At 41.5% G+C, this 26,770-nt stretch overlaps 1 protein-coding gene across 3 annotated transcripts in view; it reads right to left on the bottom strand.

The window, feature by feature from the left end:
* Positions 1–26,770, bottom strand: part of ARFGEF1 (ADP ribosylation factor guanine nucleotide exchange factor 1) — a 152,325-nt gene that overhangs the window by 3,803 nt on the left and 121,752 nt on the right. Inside the window, exons 30-37 of one of the 3 annotated variants that reach the window (XM_039246951.1) lie at positions 18,020–18,149; positions 16,562–16,697; positions 16,342–16,480; positions 14,692–14,764; positions 6,960–7,092; positions 3,272–3,411; positions 1,620–1,788; positions 162–300 (exon numbers count right to left, since the gene is read on the bottom strand). In XM_039246951.1, the coding sequence (XP_039102882.1) occupies positions 162–300; positions 1,620–1,788; positions 3,272–3,411; positions 6,960–7,092; positions 14,692–14,764; positions 16,342–16,480; positions 16,562–16,697; positions 18,020–18,149 (1,059 nt within the window). Of the gene's footprint in view, positions 1–161; positions 301–1,196; positions 1,340–1,619; positions 1,789–3,271; positions 3,412–6,959; positions 7,093–14,691; positions 14,765–16,341; positions 16,481–16,561; positions 16,698–18,019; positions 18,150–26,770 lie in introns of those variants that run through there. The other 2 variants (XM_039246952.1, XM_039246953.1) reach the window with 2 other exon arrangements.

The following is a 26,770-nucleotide window of genomic DNA, read 5'->3' as shown; positions in this document are numbered from 1 at the left end:
GACTGTGCTGAACTTCCACCACCTCTTCCCGACGCTCCGTGTCCGCGGCCCTGCGGCGGGCGGGGCTGTGGGCTCGGCCCCGCGCACACCTCGCGGTCCCTTCCTACCCTGTGCCGCGCAGCCACGTGAATCAAAGACAGAAACGCGACCAAGAGTCTTACGTTAGAAGCCTTTGCTGGACCTCCTCCCAGGCACTGACCCGGCTCTCGTCCATGTACATGCGGAAGAGAATGCGCAGCCCACAGGCCAGGCTGCTCGTCTCCTGCTTCAGGAGGTTAGGTTTGGATTTGCCTTTGAAACCTGCAGAAAAGGGAATTTCGAGGATTAACTCGGGGAGGCATCCTTCCAGAAAGGGGCATAAGAGCCTCCTGCAAAGGCACAACTTGTGCCACTCAGCTGTGGCACCTGCTGCTTACAAAGCAGAGCCACCCAGGCCGCAGCAGCCTGAGCGCAGGACCGCGGGGCCCCTGAGGCGGCACAGAGTCTGAGGGGACTCACACCCCAAGACTGCGAGGGAGGCCAACTTGGCCTGGAGACCCTGCAAGAACAGACCCTGCGATTTCTACGCTGAAAATTTCCTCCTCTCTCAAGCTGGGGACAGGAAACACAAAACGACGTTTGGGCTGGGAACTGTTCCCTTCAAACGAAGCCGCCCTGCCCAGCTCCCGCCACGCCAGCCTGCGCCAGGCCTCCTGGGTGAACAGGCCGGACCCCTCGGCAGGGAGACGGCTTTCTGAGGCCGCCGGCAGTGTGAGGGCCCACGGCGAGTGCACACGGAGCCGGGTGGCTCTGGCGGGGGCACTCCCAGCGCAGGGGGAGCCACCTTTGGCTGAATAAAGGGGAAAGAGAAGTACAGACTACTCTTTCCAGAAGTCAGGCTGAAAAGGGACGGGGATGAACAAAGCCACGAGCTCAACTAGGAATTAAACAATTATTTCAGATTAAATATGCACATGTAAAGTACCCAACACTATTTCAGAGAGTTTGATGTTCAGTAAACACATTTTTTTCTGCATATTCTGCTGCCTCTCACCCTTCTAGCACTGTTTTGTACCTAGTAGGCACCTAGGAACTATTTCTTAATAAAAAAAATTAAATGTCAATATAATTATTATAAAGCTGTTTTATTTAAATATTCCAACTTATTCAAAAATAAATATGCACTCCCCCCCCCCCCCAAACATTCACTTCCATTCTGAGGGGTGGCCACTCCCAGGTAAGTATGAAGAAGTCATCAGAATACATATGCAAGATGATTTCACGGTCAGGACCGTCATACACTTTTTCTCATAAAACGGCAGCTTTTAGTGTCCTGACAGTATCAACGGGACGGCCCACACTGGGAGAACAAGATGAAAAAATGGTCAAATCAAATGAGTTGATTACACGGGGAAACAAACCTCCCCCAGCAGATAGATGGCTTATTGTAGATCAGACAAAGGCCTTGCTATCGATTCTGGCAATGGGACTGCCTTCCAATTATTACTGTTAAGGTAGAAAGTCCATACAGGGAAAGCCACAGACCCGAAGCATACAAACCACGAATCCTGAGACACACAGGCCGCCCCGGTGCACAAGCATTAATGGTGAACACTAAATGTGACGCCTGCACAGCTTACCTGCTTTCCACAGAGCAGTCCTCTGTTCGTTGTTGGAATTAAATGCTTTTGCAAATCTATGCGACTCTAATAAGCAGTCCAGTAGCTTAAAAAGTTGTTGTGATGTTAAAAAGCGGTACATTCCTTGGTCTTGAGTATCAACTCGAACATCAAAGTCCACGGCATCTCTCTTTGGAAAACAAACCACCACAGCACGCACACATACACAGAGTCACAAAATTTAGTAAATTCAGAACTCAGTGCTTCGCCACAGATCAGCTTTAGAAGCAAGCCACAGACCTTAATCTTTTCTACCGCAAGAGAAAATAGGAAAAGGTCCAAACTTTGTTACTACACTTCCAGGACCTTTATTCCTCCACGCGTCCCAGCCACCGAGCACCCCCTCCCACCCTTCCAATTCCTCCTAATTCCCGACTCCACGAGCTCCGCGCCTGCGGACCCTCCTCAGGCCCTCACTTGTCTTCACCGGTCTGGATTCCCGGGACTGCGGTCAGAATTATTCTCTTGCATAATCCCTCACTCTTTTTAGATTAATTGGCCGGCAAAACTGCCTACTCCACGTCTACACCCACACAACAAACATGATGGGAGAAAACAGACTGATTTTAAATCCAGTGAGCGCTGGGTGGTGCCCAGCAACCCTGCACTGCCCACGTCCACTCTCTAGATGATTAACTCATGTTTTCACTTCTCAGGTGTCTGAAATTCTCTTCCCAGCGTCGTTTCGTAGAGGATTTTTCTCTCCGTGAGAAACCAGAAGCTGTCGGAAGAGCCCCTCACAAACTCCCACTGGCAAACAGACCAACCTTCCCGTGTTAAGAACCACATACTTTGCTTGCTTTCCTGTCATAATGCACCCACTGCCTGTGCTTCTGACCCTGCGGGGACTGGCCCTAGATGCCACCCCATTCACTCAAAAAGACTCCAACTGTCCCTCTCGCCATCTTTTGAATTAGGTTTTCTCTCTTCCCTGAAGAATTCTCATCAGTGAAAATGCTGCAATACTGCCCATCTTAAAGACAAAAACAAAGCAAACCCTTTCTCCTCCTTCTTGTCCAGCAATTATCCTATTTCTCTGTACCCTTTACAGCAAAATTTGACAGAATTATTAATATTTGCTGCCTGCAACTCCTCTCTTCTCTGGTACCCATTTCAATATAATGCTTTTGTCCTCAACATCAACAATTAAAATTAAGCACAACGTCAAGGTCACTGGACTCCACCAAATTGCTTGAAGGTAAGTAACTCTCAGATGAAATACTACTATATTTTTTTAAAGTAGTATTTCATTACTTTACCCACTGAGCATCTAACAGAGATGATCATGCGCTTCTTAAAAGTTTTTTTTCTTCATTTGGCTTCTGAGACGCCACTGTCTCTTGCTCTGCCCTTGCCTCATGGGTTCTTGTTCTCGGGCTCCTTACCAGCTGCCTCATCACCAGGAGCTCTAACCGCTCAGGGCCCGACCCTCCCCGCAGCCCTGTCCGCACTTCCTGCCTGGAGGAAACGGTTCAGTCCCCAGGTTTCAAATGACATTTCTATGATGAAGAGCCCCGAAATCAAATCTCTAGTTTGACTTTTGCTCTGCGGCCCAGACTGTGAAAGCCAACCTCCTACTCAGCATGAAAGCAGCTGCCCTCACACGTCCGTACCTGGGCTGCAGCTAGGTTTTCGGCGTCTTCCTTCTTACTTGTGGCCGGGAAGAACACAATGTTGTCGATAGTCTGGATGAGTTCCAGCTGCACAACACATTTAATCAACAGGGCAGCAAACAATTTTTGTTCTGGAAATTCTGTGAGGAAACCCACCCCAATGCACATGCAAACAAAAATTATTTTGAATCCTTTATAATTTCTATGACATTACAATGCTTAAGGAAACATTCATATGAATGAAGGTTACTTGCACACATCACACTGAGTACATACTACACATAAGCACCACTCAGTAAGTCTCACCAATTTTTAGAAAAGCCTTGGAAAATTAATTTTTTAAGTAAAAATATTCTCAATGACTTAGAACAGTAAATTATGTCCAAAAAGGTCCCACTACAACTTTAAGAAGATTTAAGTTATTCTTTAATAAAATGCAACAAATGCATTAAAAGCTAAACCACTAATAGCACATACTGGGACTCAAATGTGACCTTTGAATACAGGTAACATATAAAACTGCACCAAAAGAAAACAACAGGAACCAGATCCGTGAGAAAGGAAGGAGGGGCAGCCACAAATTCTGCTAAACGGGGCAAATACTGCAGGCTAACCAGAGCACATGTTTTATTGGGAGCCACGTTAGAAGATGGAGCTAAAAGGACCTTAGATGTTCAAATGGATCCACAAGCAAAGAAGTCTAAAAAAGTTATGCCAAGTGCGTGATCACAAAATGCTCTCCACAGGTGAGATGAAACATAGCAACGTTCCTCTAGCCGGACGAATTTGCTCAACAAGACAAAACACTGTTTCTGACAATCCACAGCCTATAAGGTCACATTCCAAGAAGAATTTCCCTTTTCACTGACCATCCCAATTAAGCAAATGCAAAAGCACAAGGTTAGAAAAGAGGACTCAACTACTGAGATGCTGCAAGAGCGTGGCAGCACGGACACTGGCTCCAAGGACAGCCGAAGGCCGGACCTCAACCCTGGAATGTCAAGGGCAGCTCTTCCAGTGAGCTTTCCAGGAGGCAGATGACTGGCCAAGGCGAGCGGCCTGTAAATCACTCAGGGCGATCGTTCAGCATCACAGACTTAAAATCCTTCAGTGTCCACTTTTGCTTTTATTACAAAATCCTTTTTGAGCCGTCAGCAGGATGACAGTATGGCGGACGAGGCTCCACTCTGATCAAATGGGTGAGGCCCCTCCCTCTCTCTGGTGTCCTTGGAGGCTCTGGATCTTAACTTCAGACTCACTAGCAGTGGCTGGCAGCGTGTTTGCAGGGCTGACTGGCACTGCCAGGGTTATATTAGGTGACCATTTCGCTGGTTCACCAAAGCTAAACAAGACTATGAGGGGCAGCAAGCACTGAGCCGACACTAGATGGGGGGGCGGGGGGAGCAGAAAGAACGAGATGCTGCCCTTTGGACAGGGTGAAGTACTCAGGTGTGTGTTGTGATTCTTTCACAACAGGTGGTCTCTCTTCATTGAACAGAGGTACCGCCACTTGTCCACTACGTGAAAGGGCCCATGGGGACATGGTGGCCATCTGTTCTCCCTCTAGCTCCACCTATTCTGAATCAACAATTCCATGGTGAACTTTTCCTAAAGAACTTCAAGCGGAGAGAGGACAGGACATCTGACAGCAGGAAACAAGCCTGGGCCCTCAGCTCATAGTGTGGGGAGCAGCACACAGCTCCAGTTAAAGGTGTACATACCCAGATTAGCCACGTGAAAACTTTCTAAAGTGTGATGACCACATCCTTCTTTTACAGAGCTAAGTATATTTAAATCAGTCTTGGGGCTGAGAGACAGAGAAAAGCCATTCACTATTCTGTCCTTACGTCATGTTCCAGTGCACACTACAGCTGTCATGGATTCCTGTATGAGACATACTCTTCTCCATAGAACACGAATAAAAAATGAAAATCAGCCACTCACCACTACCCACCTCCCTCTCCCCCTTTAAGAAGTTAGCAAAACACGGTGACTGAAACCAGAAGCTCTGTCTTCTCCCAAGAACAAGTATAAGAACCTAGGATTCATTTAAAAAAAAAAAAAAAAGAATCCCTGGAAAAAAAGATTAACTCAAAATGGTTCAACAACCTTAAATGTAAGGGCTAAAAACATAAAACTCTTAAAACCTTGGGGAAAACCTTCATGACCTTAGTTCTGGCAACTGATTCTTACCCATGACACCAAAAGCATGGGCAAGGAAAAACAGGTAAAATGGACTTCATCTGAGTTAAAAACTTTGTGCGTCAGATGTTATTAAAGAAATAAGACCTACACAAGAGGAGAAAGTAAATATTTGCAAACCATGTATGTGATACAGGTACAATACCCAGAGTGTGTAACAGACTTACAATTCAACAATAAGAAGACAATCGAATTAAAAAAAGAGCAAAGGACATAGGTATTTGTCTACAGAAGACACACAAATGGCAATAAGCACATGAAAAGATGCTTAACATCACTAATCACTAGGGAAATGCAAATCAAATCTACAACGGGGGGGGGGGGGTGTACCACTTGACACCAACTAGGATGGTCATTAAAAAAAAAAAAAGTGTTGGTGAGGACGTGGACAAATTGTAATTGCTAGTTGGAATGCCACTGTGGAACACGTTTTAGTGGTTCCCTACAAAGTTAAACACAGAACTATCCTATAATATGACCCTGAAATTCCACTCCTAGGTGTCTAGCCAATGTAATTAAAAACAGGAACTCAAGTTATATTGTACACGCACATTCACAGCAACATTATGCTAACCAAAAGGCAGAACAAACCCAAATAGCCATCAGCAAATGACTGGATAAACAAAATGTGATACATTTCCAAACAACTGACAACTGGTCATAAAGAAGTATCAATCACTGATCAATTTTACCATGTGGGTAGACCTTAAAAACATTATGCTAAATAAACGATAGACATAAAAGTTCATATATTGCATGATTCCATTTATATGAAATATAGCAAATCTATAGACAGAGAAAGCAAATTAGTGGTTACTAGGGGCTAGCGAAGGGGAGGGTAAGGAGGAACAGCATTAACGGGTGGGGTGATAGCAACATTTTGGAAGCGGACAGAGGTGGTGATCGCACAACCTTGTGAGTGTACTGAATTGTTCACTTTAAAATGGTTACTTTTCTTATGTGAACTTCACCTCATTTTATAAAAGCAATTATAGCTGTCCTGTTGTCTTCTAGGGGGGAGGTAGCTTTTCCTTGTGTTATAATTTTCCTTCAGTAAACAAAGCTGGATCAATTTTGTAAAAAACAGAAGGGGGAACCTTCTTTGTGAAAAGCACTAAGGTGAGAGGAGGCCATGGTGTGAGGCAGTTGAGTGGAAAGAAGGCCGGCTTCTCAGGAAGCTGGGCGCTCCTGCTCGGAAAGCACTATAGACAAAGGCCCGCAAGGCCCTGCTTTTTGCAGCAAGAACATGGGGCTAACGTGCAGGTGGGAAGGGGGAGAAAAGAGGTGCTCAACACAAACATTAAGCACTTGTGGAAAAAGCTGATACTGTAGGTGTTAGCTACTGTCCAACTTGGAGCAAACGCAGTAACAAAGTGACCACACAATTACAGTATATATTTGTTAATAACAAAAGTAAAAAGCAAACATTTCATCCCTTTCCTACATAAAACAAAACATACTAATTTTGTTAGGAGAAATAACTCACTTGCTGTGTGTTTAATTTTGCTGACTTCTTCGTTCACAGCAGAGACAGAAGCCAATGGTGCTTGCTGTCTATTATCGGCAGATCTTGGTTGAATAGAATCGTGAATATCTACAGATTTCTGTGATATCGTATCCTAACAAAATAAAAAATTCATTGTAAGTACAACAAATCTTAAGGATGAAAACAGTTTCTAGTATGCTGTTTTGCAAACAATTACATGGGTCACCATGAAAAGGACATTCTACACAGTGATTACAGACACATGGGGAAATTATTTAAAGTTACCTATGCACAGATAAGAGCACAGAGCCTTTAAGAGAAAAGCTTCCTTTCTGACCCTCACTGGTCTCAGGTCTGGTACCACCCAAAAGCACTGACAAAAATGCTAAGCTTCATTGTGTGGAAAAACTAACCAGGTGCGTGAATCTTCATGCAATCTAAACAGAGCACTTATGTGCCAGACGTGGGATAGGTTTCCGTGAGCTCAGTGTAGGTGGAGCTCAGGAAAGCTTTGTAGGGATGAGTCAGGGAAAGATGCTCCATCATCCAAGAAACTGGCAACCAGAAGTATCAGTGAGAAGGTGACTGACTAGGAGTGTGGTGTCACGACAGAAGCTCTACGTTCAAGTCAACACCAGACTTTGGCTCCAGCATTAGGTAGACCCTTGGAAAAGCAACAAACACTCCTGAGCTAGAGTTTTCTGATCTGAAAATGGAGAGGACCTTTCCTTGTAGGTTATTAGGAAAATAAATGCAAAGTAGCAGCACAGTATCAGACAATATACAATAGCTGTCATTACTATTCTAGAACTGAGAATTCTGACCCAACAATTTTAGCTGGAAGAGAACTCACCTGGGTTTCTGAAAGGAAGACAGGGGCCTGCATTCCCAAGAAAGAGTGCTAATCAAAATAGTATTTTAACTTAAGATTTAAAATATCGGTTTATGATTTTTCATTTGCTGTTCCGTATAAAATGGGGATAATGTACCAAATCGGGTTCAAAAAATTTCTAAAAGGATCAAATGTAAAAATATTTTTTAAACAGTGAAGTGCTACACAAATCTAAAGCCATATTATTATTGTTCTAATTCTTCTTACTCATCTTTGTATTTTTCATAAGCATAAAACAAATAAGAGGCCTTTAATAATAATTCCATAGATCTAGTAGAGTCACTGGGTAATTCCTTTGACCATAATGGCCTATAATACACTTTTAAGTAAAAACTTAAATGGAAGTGGGGCACCTGGGTGGCTCAGCTGGTTAAGCATCCAACTTCAGCTCAGATCGTGATCTCACGGGTTCTGGAATCAAGCCCCAGGGCTCCATGCTGGCAGCGTGCAGCCCGCTTAGAACTCTCACCCTTCCTCTCTCTCTGCCCTTCCCGTTTGCACTCTTTCTCAAAATAAACAAACATTAACAGAAAAACTTAAATGGAAGAATGCATACAGCAACACTTCCAAATTTATAAATCCTGTAAAGGAACGTTCAGTGTTTAAAATTTATTATTAAAAACAACTGTCTCTTTTTAACTTGTCATTTTTTCTTGAGAGAGAGAAAGCACGTGCACATGGAGGAGAGGGGCCGAGGGGGAGAGAGATCTGCAGGCTCCGCGTGGAGCACGGAGCCCAGTGCAGGGCATGATTCCACAACCCTGGATCATGACCTGAGCCGAAACCAAGGGTCAGATGCTCAACCGAGCCACCCAGGCACCCCAGTTTGTACATTTTAGTAAGTGTATTTTAAGGGGTAAATTAGTAAGTTGATAGAATAAAAAATGTATTGTCTTACTGAATATAAGTGAAAGCACTGGGTTTGAATTTTTTGGGTCACTGGCTCTTTTGAACATTCTCATGATCTCTGAAAAGCTTCCACCTAGAAAACTAAATGTGCACAAAAGCTAGGTCACAGTATTGGGAATTTAAAAATTCCCCTTTGTATCAATTTTTTGATGTTAGGCATACTGCGTTCTCAATTTTTCTGTTCAACCAATGTAAATAAAGATGACTTTTTGGTAGTCTTTGCACATTTTAGAACAGCTGTGCACCAGAAATATGCCCACACCTTTCCCTTTAAAAAGGCCTGTTTAATGGAAGAGGAGGAGCTCCTATGAAAGAAATCTCTATGTACTGAAGTGGAGACAGCTCTTAGATAGCCCAAATATATCAATCTCCAAATAAAATTTCATTGTTTGAAAAAACTATATATAAATTTATATACTATACATACAAATGTATAGAAAAGAGCTAGAAGGACATACACCAGAGTATTATACCCTGGAGTTGCCGTGGAAGGGTGGAATATAAAAAGGCCCTTGCATTTTTTTTACCCTACTTTCTTTGTAACTTTTTTTTTTTTTTTTTTTTACAATAACTGGGTATTTTTCTGTTTTTAATTTTGAAAAAGTAGTCCTTCACCAAATCAGTGCTGGAGATGCATCTGTGTCGGGACTGTCACGCGCTCATACTGCTTGCAAGTTTGCTGAGCTGCATGAAGACCACTGATCACTGTTCTGGGGAAAAGTTGGAGGACGGCCCTAAGTTCCTGAAATCTGGGGGTGCTGCCATCGTTGATATTGTTCCTGGAAGACTATGTGTGTCTAGAGCACCTCTGACTGTGCTCTTCTGGGAGAGGAGACAGACAGCTGCTGTGGGTCATCATCAAAGCAGTGGGCAAGAAGGTGGCTGGGGCGGCAATGGTGCCCAGGAAGCTCAGCAGGCTAAACGAGCATTATTCCCAACAACACCCCCCCAATCTTTTTTTTAAATGTTTATTTTTGAGACAGACAGAGTGTGACGGGGGAGGGGCACAGGGAGAGGGAGACACAGAATCCGAAGCCGGCTCTAGGGCCTGAGCTGTCAGCACAGAACCTGATGCGGGGCTCAAACTCATGAATCATGACATCATGACCTGAGCCGAAGTCGGACACTTAACTGCCTGAGCCCCCCAGAGGCCCAACGCCACCCCAGTCTTCATCAGTGGTGGAAGAACGTCTCAGAGATGTTTGTGTCAACTGACCTTTTTTTTTTTTTTTTTAAATATTTTTTATTTATTTCTAGGAGAGAGAGAGAGAGAGAGAGAGAGACAGTGTGAACAGGGGAGGGTCAGAGACAGAGGGAGATACAGACTCCAGGCTCCAGGCTCCGAGCTGACAGTCAGCACAGAGCCCGACGCGGGGCTCGAACCCACGAACCGCGAGATCATGACCTAAGCGAAAGTCGGACACTTAACCAACTAAGCCACCCAGGCGCCCCATGTGTCAACTGACCTTTTAAGTTTAACAGTAAAAGACTGGTTAATGGGAACAATGCATCATAAAACCTTCAGAATGTTTTGTGGACCATTTGTTTTTTGTGTGTGGCAGTTCTAAGTTATTAGTTTTTAAAATCACTACTTTTTAATGGAAACAGCTTGACCAAAATCTGTCACCGAATTTTGAGACCCATTAAAAACAAGTTTAATGAGAAAAACAAAAATAAATACAAAGGATTCCTTCAGTGCACAGCCAGATATACTCAGTTGAGAATGGTATGAGGAAAATACCATAATTTCTTGGCAAACTGTAAGCTGTAGAGAGAAGAGAAAGAAAGGAGAGCAGGGTGCAAGGGCTGGTCTATCTGGGAAGTGATGGCAGCAGCAGCAGCTCTGAAGACAAGCCACAGAGAGGGTGAGCTGGTCCCCAGGGCGCCAGCGGCTCATGCCTCGCCCCCACCCCGGGGAGCCCCGAAGCAGCTGAGCACTCACACACGCACAGCAGTACTTTACTGTGAAGTCTAAGGTTTAGTCGCTGACTGCTAGATAAGACATTTAAAAGTCGTGGGGGACAAACTGACCAATGGACACTAATATGCTGCCGCTGAGGCCGTGGGGCTCCTGGGTGGTTCAAAGGGTTGAGCAGCCGACTCTGGCTCAGGTCATGATCTCACGGTTCATGAGTTCAAGCCCCGCGTCGGGCTCTGTGCTGACAGCTCAGAGACTGGAGCCGGTTTCAGATTCTGTGTCTCCCTCTCTCTCGACCCTCCCCTGCTTGTGCTCTATTTCTCAAAAATAAATAACATTTTAAAAAACTGAATAAAACCAGATTAGAGAATAGTACTGTTCCAATGGTAATTTCCTGATTTTGTTAACTGCACTGTGGTTATGTAAGTTTTTTGTTTTGTTTTGTTTTTAAGGAAAAACACTAAGGAATTTAGGGATGAAAGGACATCTTTTCAAAGAACTCAGAGAGTCTCTAGGGTGCAGTGGGTGAGGCAAAAAGGAGGGAGGAAGGGAGGAAATGATAAAGCAAACGTAGTGAAATGAGGACACCTGGAGAAACTCGTGTCATGTAAGGTTCGTGTGCAGCTGCCAGGCCGGAGTCCCCAGTGAGTAACACGAGGGCTGCTGTAAAGTGCTGCACAGACGCGGAGAACATCTACAGCCAGGTGACTTGAGTAAAGATCATCCTCAGAAACGTGGCTGGAGCCTCCTGTGATCAGCAGAAAGGCTACCAGGTTTCCCTGAAGCAGCAGCTCTGCCCAGGATTTCCGGCCTGCCCTACAGACTTCACATGACCGGCCCCAATAACTGCATAGCCAATTCTGTGAAATTTAAATTAAAAAACTGTAGCTATGCATGTGCATACATCATACACACACGAATACATACACACGTACAGACAGACAGATATTTCCCGCTGGTCCCACGTCACTGGTACAATACTGACTGACAAAGATTTGGTACCATGAAGTGGGGTGCTGCGATAGCAAATACCTAAAAATATGGAAGTGACTTTAGAACTGGGTAATGGTAGAAGCTAGGAGAGTTTTGGGGCATATGGCAGAAAAAGCCTACATTGCCTCGAAGCCCATATTGTCAGTAGCAATATGGACATTAAATGCAATTCTGGTGAGAATGGAGGAGGAGGTAAAATGCATGACTGAGAAATCTGTCATCCTAAAGAATACATATATGGTCATGAATAGAGTGTTGACAGAAATACGAATGTTAAAAGTGCTTCTCGTGAGATCACAGAAGGAAATCGGGAACATGTTACTGGATAATGGAAGAAAGGTAATAGTAAAATCTTGGTTTGTGACCATAATTCATTCTGGAAACATGCTTGTAATCCAAAGCACTTTTCAAGAACCAGCGGCTCAGTTGTGATCATGAGATGCTTGGCGTCACGTACTACTCCTATTGCAACACACTGCTCGCTTATCAAGTTAAAATTTATTAGAAACGTTTGCCCATCTTGTGTAACAGTCGCAGAACAGGTTACCAATCCCAGGTTTTCTGTACTTGTTACAAAGTAGCAGAAAACTTACCTAAATTGTATTGTACTACTTGTACTACTGGGTGGAAAGCAGAGCTTGTAAGTGATGAACTTGGATATTTAGCTGAGGATATTTTCAAGGAAAAGGCTGAAGATGCGACCTGGCTTCTCCTTGGTGTTTATAGAAAAATGTGACGATACAGAGAGAACACTGAGGAGGAAATTAGTAACTAAAAAGGAACTAGCACTTGACAATTTGGGAGGATCTTGGCCTATCCAGATCGCAAAGGATGCTAAAATTGGAAAATTCATTGTTATGAAAGCATTTCTGATAGCTAGACAACTTTTTGTTGAAAGAGATTAGGTGTGTGGATCCAATGGATCCGATCAAACATCTCAGCAGAAGCCAAGGAGAGAGAGAAAGTCATGCACAGAGGATCCGTGAATAAACCCCCTGACACACACCAGAGACCAAGAGGGGCTGTAAGAGCGCCGCGCCAGGACCAGCACCGGACGGGGCTGGGGAGAAAATGGAGGCAGGTCATTAGCCCTCTGGGATTCCGCAGGCAGGAACGGGCTGACGGAGCGGCGCTGCTGCGCACACGTGCTAACCGTGGAGACGGCGACTTGGAGAGGAGACCTGCCACAGGAGGAACCACGGGCCCAGGGGGCAGAGCATCAGGGCAGAGAACTCTCCTCAGGCCTTGAAACTCCATGGAGTTTGCCCTGCTGGGTTTTCAACCTGCTTGTTAGGGCCAGCTACCCATTAGGCCTTCCAATCTCTCCCTGTGGGGACAAGATTGTCTGTCCTATGCCTGTCCCTCCCCTGCACTTTACAAGCAGGTAATCTGTGTACAGGTCTGCCGACGGGGGGAGACGATGCCCCAGAAGAGACCACACGCCTGATCTAGATGGCGGTGATGATGAGGTTTGGGACTTCTGATAGGAGGTTTAGAACAGACTTTGGACTTATTGATGCCATAATGAGATAAACTTTGGGGAATTCTGGGAGGGGTGAATATACTTGGCCTGAAAGATGAACATTAGTTTTTGGTGCCAGAGGATGAACTGCACTAGGCTGAACAAACAGTAGCTCCAAAAACGAGTATTCAAGTTGTTACCTCTGGTCCTTATGAAGGTTACTTGGAAACAGGGTCTGTAAAGATGTAATGAAGTTAAAGATCTTGAGAGAAGATGGCTTCTATGTTCTCTTACAGACGTAAGAGACGGCTCATGTCTTTACAAGAGAAAGCGCAGACAGGACACACGCAGCTCTGACGCTACACAGCCATGTACAGGTTGGGCAGGGGTGGGGTGAGGCCTGTGCAAGTCACTCGACGCTAAGGCTGCCAACAGCCACCAGAAGCTGGAAAAGGCAAAGAAGGCTCTTCCTTAAGCCTCGAGAGGGAACGTGGCCCTCCTGATGCCTTAATTTTGGGCCTTTGGCCTTCTCAACTGCAAGACAACAAATTTCTGTTGTTTTAAACCACCAAGTTTGTGGTAATTTCTTGTGGCATGGCTAGGAAACAAATATACTGGGTGAGCCGTATAGAAGAATTCTTTTACTGTTTTTGTAATACTTCTCTTAGATCACACTGTACCCAAATTAAAAGTTTAAAATAAATATCCAGTAATATCTTTAGCCTGGCATGCAAATCCTTAACATAATCTCATACCCGCCTTTTAAAATCTTGACATCATTTTACTCTATGTTTCAGACCACCTGTATTATAAAATAATTTAAAATACTTCCTTTATGGCGCTTACAGAAATAAATTTTGGCCAAATGGGAAATTCCCCATTGTGAAATTTAACCTAAGAATTCTACCCAGTCACTAATGCACCTTTTAATTTTTTTTTTTTTTTTACAAATAGTTTATTGTCAAATTAGTTTCCACATAACACTCAGTGCTCATCCCCACAAGTGTCCTCCTCCATGCCCATCCCCTCTCCCCCCTTTTAATTTTTTTTTAATTAAAAAAATTTTTTTAAATATTTTAGGGAGACCGACCGAGCACAAGTGAGACAGAGTGAGAGGGAGACACAGAATCTGAGGTAGGCTCCAGGCTCCGAGCTGTCAGCACAGAGAATGACAGATCGTGACCTGAGTCAAAGTCGGATGCTACCGACTGAATCACCCAGGTGCCGCTATGCTATACCTGGGTTCATATAAAAGAATTTGGCCCATCATAAAATTACTTCTAAAAAACTATTTTAAGGGGTGCCTGGGTGGCTCAGTCAGTTAAGCATCCAACTTCGGCTCAGGTCATGATCTCATGGTTCGTGGGTTCAAACCCCACGTCAGGCTCTGTGCTGACAGCCAGCTCAGAGCCTGGAGCCTATTTCAGATTCTGTGTCTCCGTCTCTCTCTCCCTCCCTCCCCTGCTCACACTGTTCATCTCTCTCTCTCAGAAATAAATAAAACATTAAAAAAAAATTAAAAAACAATTTGAAATATGCCTTGTTTATGAAAACTTACCAGCTGTTTTTCACTTACAGGAGATGGAGGTGGGGGAACGGTTTCTCCAGAAGAGGGACGCCAGGTCAAGAGCCTTTAAAATACCAGAATCACCCCAGTCATTGAAAATGTGAAACATGACGCTTTCCAAACATGAAACATCCAACATGTTTTCAAACACGTGGAAAAAAGTCACAAGAATTTATCAAAAACAATATAATCTTCCTCTGATCACTGCTAAAAGCAATTTGCTAAAAAAAACAATCTAGTGGAAAATTTAAAGTATGTACCTCCAGGAAACAATTAACTAGCATTTAATACAATTAAAAGGGTACTCTGGTCATCAGCTTAAAAAAACAAATCCAAAAACTACTTCTGAAAAGTTTCAAAACCTTTGAACTCACTAGGTATTAATGTCATTAAATACTTTTAAAGTGAGACTGAGAAAAGTTTGAGACTTTTAAGAAATTCATAGAACTCTTTAGATTCTATCTTGAATTGGAAGATGACTAAGGCTCAAGTTCTTGCTTCTGAGAAGCATGAGCTCCTGGGAAGAGGGTAGTCAGACGCTAGAGGCATCATTTCAATTCCATATAGAAAGAACTCTAGCACAGTAAGTTCCTATGAAGAAATGCTTATTAGATCATCTTTAAGATCATGTACTTTAACTTGAATGTACAATATATTAAAACAGAAGCAGCTCTTAAAAATAAAAAAAGAAAGTTCAGCCTGATTGATTCTTGTGACAACTTCAAAAGTACAATGGGTAGGCAAGAATTCATACCGTCTTTTGACATAAAGGCTACAGATAAACTGACAAAATTGGGTCATCTGTCAGGTTCACTGCTCCAACAAAATATGCACCAAAAAATAATAATAATAATAATAAGGAAAATTGGCCAAAAGCTGTCCTTTCAGCGTAGGACCACGTAGAGACTGCTTTCCTAGAGGGGTGTCCCTTCTGTTTGACTTCTGATGTCTTATTAGGATGCTTACAAGGGAATCATGCCAATGTGAACATATTTAACTCATGTCAAGACAAAGTTCATGATGCTTAAAAATCTGAACTCATAGTTTTCATACACAGTTTTATACACACGAACCTACTTTATAGTAAATCTATTAAGTAGATTTACAAGTAGTAGACTGGTGCAAGTCAGAAAGCCTCAAAAGTTGAGCTGGGAAGTAAACTCAAGTATGTTGTATCCAGGTGCTATTTGTCGTTTAGTGAGACTATGTCTTAATTTCCCCATTGATAAAAACTCCTTCTCTACAATTCCAAACTAATCCATCAGATGACGACAATTAACTGTAAAATATATTTGCAAATCAATTTTCCATAGATTATTAAATCTACAGTAACTGAAATATATGTTGAGTTCTCCCCGCCCCTCAATTCAAAACCACTGCTTGCTTTAATCTGGGTAAGTAAACCTTGTAAAAGTAGAATCACTTCAATATGACCAAGAACCACATTACCCATCAGACTAAAGGGTCTAGTTTATAAAGAATCTAATTCAAGTATTTGTTATGACTTATAGGAGTCTGATTTGTAATAAATACAAATTCATAGAACACTGAGGTATTTTTAAAAGGATTTCTGTTATAAGAACTTTTTAGGTCATTCAATATACAAATATACAAATATAAAGTTGTATAAAATCTTCTTACGCATGTGGGATTGTGGTTTTGAAGATATCCAGTGTGCAGTTACAAGTTTTATCCCAGATTTCTAGGGTAAATTTCTCACCATTCAGAATAACAACATTCTCTAAGCAGTTTGTACCAGATCGTGCTAACTGCTCGTTGTCTAGAAAAGAAAAGAGGAATTCATTTATATGTTGCCAGGGCCACACTTAACACTTTGTGTCACTATTTGCTATGGACCTACCTTGCTGCACACACCAGTACAGCTGGGCAAAAATATCATCCAAAAGTACATCACTGAGTACTTCTAAATACTGGGTGAATACATCACAAATCGCATAAAGTGCATGATTACAAGTCGTGGTCATCCATTCAGCTTTCTAGGGGGAAAAAGTTGTTAAAAGGTCAGACCATTTATGAACCACCAGGATTAAAGAAAAAAACGTTTGCATATTTAAAAGCTAAGTCTGTCCATGTTCCTTTCAGAGCACTCACTTCCTTCTAGAATATTACATTCACTTCAACTCAGTTTCTAAGATCTATTTTCCTCCATTGTTCCATAACCATCTATATATAAAAAAAATGTAACTACTTTTTGCATTATTTTTGAGTATTGTAAAAAATTACCACTGTCTTGCTATTAATATTATGACTTCTCAAACAATATGCATGAATAACCACAGCTGGCCTTGCTCTAGAATATGACAGAATATAAAAGAGAAATAAACAGGAAGGAAATGATAAGGACTTTTCAAATGGGTTTAGCATAAATTCAAAATAAAACTTTCATGAAGTATGGTTCTTGAAAAGACCATAAATGGTGAATAAGGCTATGCAGAGTACATGTAAATAATTTTACTCAAGTATATAAAGGACTAATCTGGACTGATTTTCATATACAGTTTTGTGCCAGTGCATATACATATCTCTACTTAATACAACATTTTATGTAAGAGTCTACCTGTAAATTTAAAAAACACAGATCTAGGGGCACCCGGGTGGCTCAATCGGTTACGCGTCCGACTTCAGCTCAGGTCATGATCTCACGGTTCATGGGTTCGAGCCCCACATCGGGCTCTGTGATGACAGCTCAGAGCCTGGAGCCTGTTTCAGATTCTATGTCTCCCTCTCTCTCTGACCCTCCCCTGCTCATGCTGTCTCTCTCTCTCAGAAATAAATAAAACATAAAATAAATAAATAAATAAATAAATAAACAGATCTAAAGTAAAACTTTGAGAGCCCCCAAAGTTTGCATTTAATATAGCTGTATGGGACAGAACAAGAAAACTTGTGGCTCTCTTCCCCACATTTACTGAGATGCATAGTGTAATTGGTTTGTAGTAAAATACACAGCAATAAAATAAATGAAGCTTACCAATATGTATTCTTTATTCACTTCAGAATAAGAAGTCACTATGAATACTAAACGAAAGCTACTGGTGTTTGTAGTTGTAGCAATATTAAAATGAAAAAAGAAACCAGAAGTTCAACAAAAGCACTGAAAACAACCAATTTATTAACTCAGTTCTATCCCCAAATACTGTTCTTTATTTATAAAGACATACTTCTTATTACAATGAAAAATTCTCTAGGAGTTTTTTTTCTTTTCCATGTACTTATCTGAACTACTAAACTATAGTAGGGAAAATATTAAGAACCTTTTAACTTGACTGTGTTAAATGAAAATTTCATTTTCTCTTACCTCGGTCTGCTGTTCTGGTAATTTCATGTTGTCAAAGATTCTGAAAACAATTCTAAATAAATCCTGCCACCAGTGTTTTTCATAAGTGTGGCCATAAGTTTTCATTATTTCGAACATTACTGTTAAACCCCTAAAATGATAAAACACAAGCAGGAAAACTATAATACAAAAAAAGCATGCCGCACCAGAATCCCCTCTTAAAATAGTTTTTAGAGTTCATAAAGCTCCTGAAAAAGTTTAGAAATAGTTTTAAACTAATATAACATTCAATTTTAAGAACTTCCAGCTCTACACTAGGTTTCTTTAGGATGCATTTGGTAGGGAAAAACTCCAAAAGCCTTGGCCTTAAACTGTTTTATTTCATCTTTCCTCCACTTCCACCCCGCTGTTCCCACATTTACAAGTTGTAAATGGAAATAAAGAATAAGTAAAATGAGGTTTTGGAAAATCTATAGGACTCTTTAGCTAAGACTAATTGTTCCTATAGCATCTCTAAACAAAAGGATTTATAAAACTGATCTACTATGGCATTTCTGTGAGTGGTCTGTTGCCCACCATATTCTAGGCACAGAGCAAAACCTGACACCCATGAGGCACACAGTTAAGTACTGAATAAACTGCTTAGTATCACATTCACTACCTTCTGAATCAATGTTAAAACTAAAACTCAACATTGCCTTCCTGATTCTTTATTATCTTGCTCTAAATAATAATACCTTCATGTACCATTAAAAAGCTTGATCTTTTCTCTATGTTACTTTCTTCTAGCAAAATATAGGTGTTCTTCCATTTAGAAAGGGCTTATATTTCTAAAAAGTCTGATGTAAGCCATAACAAAATTTTCTTTAAAGACTCCATAAGGACTGGTTCACAGTCCACCTCATTTGCTGCTAAGCTACCCCCAGGCCTTGTACAAATCTGGCACATAACAGGCTCTAAATAAACATTTGTTAAATTAACGTGTAAAGTAACATTATAGTGGTTCGGTCCTACAGCAACTAACCAGCACTTTCTTTGACCCATAAGATATCTAATGTATACCATGAAAAGTAAAGAGACCGTAGTAAAGAAATTCCTATGGAAGAAACACACTGTCTTCTGTGGGAGACGTCTGTCAAAACTCCATGTTTCCCCCTACAGTAGAACAAGGCTCCCTTTTCCTCTCTCCTCTACTGAGCTTGAAATCTACTTCTTCCTGCTCTAAGCAACTGGATGCTAACTCCCACAGCTAGGGGTAAGGGGAATCTTGTTTCTTCCAGGCCCCCAAAGCAAACACAAATCCAGAGAGGTTTCCAAGGATTTTCACTGTTCAAATCTTTTTGAAAGCAATACTTAAGTTGTTGGTATAGGGGAAAAGAGTATTTGAGACCCTAGGTTAATTAACCAACTCTAAATCTACAGAATTTTGAAGCAACCAAATGAAAACATATGTGAAAGTACTGTGTAATTAACCTGTTATACAAATCATGGCATTATACTTTTGTTTTTTCAGATTTTTTTTTTTTAAGTGAAAGAGAGAGCATGCAAGAGTGGGGAAGAGGGGCAGGAGAAGACAGAAAGAATCTTTAGCAGGCTGACATGGTGTTTGATTTCTACAACTGAACTGAACCTGAGCCAAAATCTAGAATTGGACCTTTAATTGACTGAGTCACCCAGGTTCCCCCATGGTAAACATTTTAAATTGTAAGGGCTATATATCAGCCCTTACAAATCCTGGAATGAAATGTAAAAAAGCCATTACTGAACAAAGTTTATTCCTATTTTTCCTTTCCTTTACTAGCTAGAATATTGTCTCTTCTCTTTAACAACTAAAACTCATCCATAACTGAACATGGGATCTGGCAAGAAGGAAAGCAGGATGGTCCCAGACAAGGAGACTCAAAAGCTAAGCAAGCAGGTAGGTCCCTTTGTCAATAAAATTTTACAAATAAACAAGGGCAGGGAGGGGTATTGAGTTTATAGGACTTGTCCATTGCATCTTAGTTGCTCCACTGAGGTGGCTGGACAACAGTAAGTTGTAAATCTTACTAATTTAGATTTATATAAGTCATGGGCTCTCTTGAATTTTATCAAGCTCCTAACAGGTCCACTGCCAAATAATCCTCAATGTCTAAACACAAAATAAAATGCTGTATATTGTTCTTGTGATTACTAAATTCTATGACAAATTCCCAAGGCTTCAGTCTTTATAACAAATAAAAATGAAGTTTCTTAGGATATGTATGTATCACACTTAACCTTGGATGGGGATGAGGGTGGAAGTGGCGTAAGGGGAGGAAGGAGAAATTCATTCTTTCGTTATAGTTCTATCATTGATATAAATTTGTATAAACTACCTTCATGATTTGAAAAATCCAGTGAAGTCAATTGCCAAAATGCCTAATGATTTTCCCTAAAAAGAAGATGGAATACATAAGAGAGGGATTTTTATTTAAACACAAAATTGAACACACAATGCCTCAAGCACTTGTTGACATATAACAGGATATACAAATTGGTCATTTCAATCTAGCAGTCAAAAAGGTAGTTATGACAGGGCACACAAGCAGATGACCTTGCAGATGTTGCCTGCGAGCAGACAAATTGGGGTGACTAAGACCATGAGTGGGGTAGAGTAAGCACAGGTCTTGGAATGAAACACTGAGGCTAGATCCGGTCTCTGCCCTTGACGGATGTGACTTAAGGAAATGTTTATTTATTCTTGGGGGGAGGCAAGATGGCAAAGTCGGGAGCTCCGCACATGTCACTCGCCCCCATCTCTCAAACGGAGAAGGTCTGAAGCTATAGGAACCCTTACAGAATCCAGGAGTTTGGGAGGAAAAGGAGACAGAGTCTGCTGAGAAAACCTTATAGCTTGAGTGCTAAATGAGAAAGATAAAATCCGGCCGGGACCGGAGATGCTGAGGGAGGGGAGGGATCCCCCCTTTGCGGGGAGCCGCAGTGAGTCTAGGGGAACAAAGAGTGGCCAAAATGCTCAAGACACTGTCCCTGTCACTGGAGAAGTGAAAAACCTCTGCTCCGGACACAGAAGAACTCGGTTTCCTGCTGTCCAGCTGACCCTAGGCGGGACGCACTGGTCCCAGGTGACCCCAGGAGAAACTGCTCCCTGCTCACCAGCCCGACCTGAAGGGGATGCGCGGCGGCCGCGCCTTTGTGCTTCTGGCTCGGCTGGATCCCCAGGGGGAAGGTGAGAGGCTTGAAACTACTCTGAGGGACTTGCCTGCGAGTTTATATTTTGGGCAATTTCAATGGGGCGTGCGGACTGAGATCTGATAATTGAGGCCTGGCTTGGGATATAGAGTACAGCCCACCTTGGTTACACCCCCGGCACAGGGAGTTTACACACCCAAAAAAAGTGAGTTGCAATGCTTGGTTCAAGAAGGGACTGGGGCGCCACCACTCTCCTCCCCACAACCGCCAATGCAGGACCCCTGTGGGACACACTGGACAAAACCACGCCCATCCCAGCTAGAGAGGTGCCCCCCCCTTTCAACATGGATGCACTGCCCTCATTAATTCTGATCACTGGTTTGCTTAAGAAGTCACATTTAATCCATTCTCAGATGTAAATTCTACACATCCACCGCTACCTTTTTATCTCTTTCTCTCTGGAATAATCAGACTATATAGTTTCTCTGAGTAGCATCATCGTCATTTGTTTTGCCTCGCCTCTAAGCATATTTCCCACTTTCTTTCTCTGAATTAAGACTCTTTGTCTCTCTGCCTGGTCATTTCATTTCCAATTTCGCTTCCTCCCTGCCCAGTCATTTCTCTCTTTGTATCTGCTCTTCCACCAGCACTGCATACACCCAGCTATTTATTTATAGCTGGAAAATCTGGTTACATGCTTTAGACTGTCTTTTGTCTATTAGCTTTTCTCTTTTTCCTTTTCTTCTTTTTTCTTTTCTATGTATTTTTATTATTATTCGTATTCCCTCCTTCCTCTTTTTTTTTTTTTTTGGTATGTATTCTTCCTTTTTTCTTTTTCCCTTTCAGTTTGCGTGTTTGTTGGATTTGTCTGTGTGTTTGTGTGCCTTTGTTCCCTGTGTGGTTGTCGGTCTGTTTTCTTTTCCAGGGCTACCTCAAGAAAGAAGCCAAAGTACACATGGTGGAGAGTCCCAAATACCACTATGAGTAGGAAAATAAAATAACCAAAGTCTCAATAAGAAAGACCAAGAGACACCATTCAAAGAACACTTTCTGAACGGACAGGCCCTGGACAGTCCAAGAGCCTTCTTTGGTACAGCAGCACTCACAGGTGCAGAGTGCATAACAAGCTTTTAAAACTAACAAAAGATAGAAAGCTAATCAGAAGGACAAAACAGAAGAATTCTCCTCTAAAGAAATTCCAGGAAGAACTGACAACTAAAGAACTGCTCAAAACAGATATAACCAAACAACTGAACAAGAATTTAGAATAATAGTCATAAAAATAATCGCTGGGCTTGAAAAAGGCATGGAAGACATCAGAGAAACTATTGCTACAAAGACTATGGAGCTTAAAAATACTTTTGAATTAAAAAATGCTATAAAGGAGATACAAAATAAAAGAGAGGCGTCCAGTGCACGACTGAAGAACCAGAAAGGAGAATAAGTGATTGAGAAGACACAATTATAGAAAGAGAGGAAGCTGAAAAAAAGAGAGATAGTCTGATCCAGGAACATGAAAGAAGAGTTCGAGAGCTCAGCGATACAATCAAACGGAATAATATCTGTATCTTAGGAATTCCAGAGGAAAAGAGAGGGAAAGGCGCTGAAGGAGTCCTGGAACAAATTACAGCAGAGGACGTCCCCAATCTGGGGAAGGAAAGAGATGCTGAAATCCAAGAGGCACAGAGAGCTCCCCTCAGATGTAACCTGAATCGATCTTCTGCATGACATATCATAATGAAACTGGCAAAATATAAGGACAAAGAGAGAATTCTGAAACCAGCTAGGGAGAAAAGGGCCCTAACATACAAAGGGAAACCTATCAGAGTGGTGACAGACCTATCTACTGAAACTTGGCAGTCCAGAAAGGAATGGCAGGATATCTTCAATGTGATGAACAGAAATAATATGCAGCCAAGAATCCTCTATCCAGCAAGCCTGTCATTCAGAATAGAAGGAGAGATAAAAAAATTTTCCAAATAAACAAAAATTGAAAGAATTTGTCACCATTAAGCTAGCCCTACAAGAAATCCTGAGGGGGACCTCCGAGGGAAATGCTGCAAGGAAAGCAAGATACTAGAGACACCACCACAAACATGAATCCCACAAAGGACACAATGACTCTAAACCCATATATTTCAATAATAACACTGAATGTACATGGGCTGAATGCTCCAATCAAAAGACACAGGGTAGCAGAATGGATAAAAAAAACAAAATCCAACTATTTGCTGTCTACAAGAAACTCATTTTAGACTGGAGGACACCTTCAGTTTGTAAGTAAGGGGATGGAGAAATATCTATCATGCTACTGGAAGTCAAAAGAAAGCTGGAGTAGCTATACTTATATCAGACAAACTGGACTTTAAAATAAAGACAGTAACAAGGGATGAAGAAGGGCATTATATAATAATTACAGGATCTATCCATCAGGAAGAGCTAACAATTATAAATGTCTACTCACCAAATATGGGAACACCTAAATACATAAAACAATCACAAACAGAAACAGTCTTATCGACAAGAATGTGCTAATTGCAGGGGACTTTAATACTCCACTTAGGGCAATGGACAGATCAACTAGACAGAAAATCACTAAAGACAAAACGGACTTGAATGACACATTGGACCAGAGGGACTTGACAGATATATTTATAAGTCAACATCCTGAGGCCATGAAATTCACTTTCTCCTCAAGTGCGCATGGCACATTCTCCAAGATAGATCACATACTGGGACATAAAGCAGCCCTCAATAAATATAAAACAATGGAGATCATACCATGCACAGTTTCAGATCACAATACTATGAAACTCGAAATCATTCACAAGAAGAAGTCTGGAAAACCTCCAAAAACATGGAGGTTAAAGAACCCCCTACTAAAGAACGAATGGGCCAATCAGGCAATTGGAGAAGAAATTTAAAAATATATGGAAACAAATGAAAATGAAAATACAACAATCCAAACTCTATGGAATGCGGCAAAGACAGTCCTAGGAGGAAAGTACATTGCAGTCCAGGCCTATTTCAAGAAGTTAGAAAAAGCGCCAGTGCAAAATCTAATAGCTCAACTAAAGGAACTAGAAGCAGAGCAACAAGAGCTCCCCAAACGCAGTAGAAGAGAAATAATAAAAATCAGGGCAGAAATAAACAATATAGAAACCAAAGAAACAGTTCAACAGATCAATGAAACCAGGAGTTGGTTTTTTGAAAAAAATAAACAAAATTGACAAACCACTAGCCAGGCTTCTCAAAAAGAAAAGAGACAGCACTCAAATAGACAAAATCATGAATGAAAATGGGCTTATTACAACCAATCCCTCAGAAATACAAGCAATTATCAGGGAATACTATGAAAAATTATATGCCAACCAAATGGACAACTTAGAAGAAATGGACAAATTTCTAAACACACAGTCACTACCAAAATTCACACGGGAAGAGATAGAAAATCTGCACAGACCCATAACTAGTGAGGAAACTGAATCAGCTATGAAAAATCTCCCAACAAGTAAGAGCCCTGGGCCAGATGGCTTTCCTGGGGAATTCTGCCAGACAGTTAAAACAGAATTAATACCCATTCTTCTCAAGCTATTCCAAAAAATAGAAATCGAAGGAAAACTTCCAGACTCATTTTATGAAGCCAGCATCACTTTGACTCCCAAGCCAGACAGAGACCTAGCAAAAAAAGAAAACTACAGGCCAATATTCTTGATGAATACGGATGCAAACATCCTCAACAAGATACTTACAAATAGAATTCAATTGCACATAAAAAGAATTATCCACCAAGTTCAAGTGGGATTCATTTCTGGGTTACAGGGCTGGTTCAATATTCGCAAATCAATCAATGTGATACATCACATCAACAAAAGAAAAGACAAAAACCAATGATCCTGTCAAGAGATGCAGAAAAAGCATTTCACAAAGTATAGCATCCTTTCTTAATAAAGACCCTCGAGAAAGTCGGGATAGAAGGAGCTTACTTAATCATCATAAAAGCCATTGATGAGAAGCCCTCAGCTAACATCATCCTCAACGGGGAAAAACTGAGAGCTTTCCCCCTGAGATCAGGAACACGACAGGGATGTCCACTCTCACCACTGTTGTTTAACATAGTGCTGGAAGTCCTAGCATCAGCCATCAGACAACAAAAGGAAATAAAACGCATCAGAATTGGCAAAGATGCAGTCAAACTTTCACTTTTCTCAGACGACATAATACTCTACATAGAAAACCCGGCAGACTCCACCAGAAGCATACTAGAACCGATCCATGAATTCAGCCAAGTTGCAAGGTATAAAATCAACGTACAGAAATTGGTTGCATTTTTATACACCAACAATGAAGCAACAGAAAGAGAAATCAAGAAACTGATCCCTTTCACAATTGCACAAAAAACCATAAAATCCCTGGAATAAACCTAACCAAGGATATAAGAGATCTGTATGATGAAAACTATAGAAAACTTATGAAGGAAATTGAAGAAGACACAAAGAAATGGAAAAACATTCTATGCTCATGGAATGGAAGAATAAATATAGTTTAAATGTCATTACTACCCAAAGCAATCTGCACATTCAATGTAATCCCAATCAATATTGCACGAGCATTCTTCTCAAAACTAGAACAAAATACCCTATAATGTTTATGGAACCACAAAAGACCCTGAAGAGCCAAAATAATACTGAAGAAAAAAACCAAAACGGGAAGAATCAGCATCCAGACTTTAGCCTCTACTACAAAGCTGTCATCATCAAGACAGTATGGTATTGGCACAAAAACAGACACAATGACCAATGGAATAGAATAGAGAACTCAGAATTGGACCCACAAATGTACAGCCAACTAATCTTTGACAAAGCAGGAAAGAGTATCCAATGGAAAAAAGGCAGCATCGTTAACAGATGGTGCTGGTAGAACTGAACAGCAACATGCAGAAGAATGAAACTAGATCATTTCTCACACCATACACAAAAATATACTCAAAATGGATAAAGGACCTGGAGGTGAGACAGAAAACCATCAAAATCCTAGAAGAGAAAACAGGAAACAATGTCCTTGAACTCAACCGCAGCAATTTCTTACTTGACACATCCCCAAAGGCAAGGGAATCAAGAGCAAAAATGAACTATCGGGACCTCATCAAGATTAAAAGCTTCTGCACGGCAAAGGAAACAATCCATAAAACTATTAGGCAACTGATGGAATGGGAAAAGATAGTTGCAAATGACATATCAGATAAAGGGCTAATATCCAAAATCTATAAGGAACTCACCAAACTCCACACCTGAAAAATAATCCAGTGAAGAAATGGGCAGAAGATATGAACAGACACTTCTCCAAAGAGGACATCCAGATGGCCAACAGACACATGAAACGATGCTCAGCATCCCTCCTCATCAGGGAAATACAGATCAAAACCCCACTGAGATACCACCTCATGCCAGTCAGAGTGGCTAAAATGAGCAAATCAGAGAACTCTAGATGCTGGCGAGGATGTGGAGAAACGGGCACCCTCCTACACTGTTGGTGGGAATGTAAACTGGTGCAGCCCCTCTGGAAATCAGTGTGGAGGTTCCTCAAAAAATTAACAATAGA

Source organism: Hyaena hyaena, unplaced genomic scaffold, assembly GCF_003009895.1.
Source record: "Hyaena hyaena isolate Hyena2069 unplaced genomic scaffold, ASM300989v1 scaffold_287, whole genome shotgun sequence".
NCBI lineage: Eukaryota > Metazoa > Chordata > Mammalia > Carnivora > Hyaenidae > Hyaena > Hyaena hyaena.
This window is presented reverse-complemented; position numbering and strand designations above follow the sequence as displayed.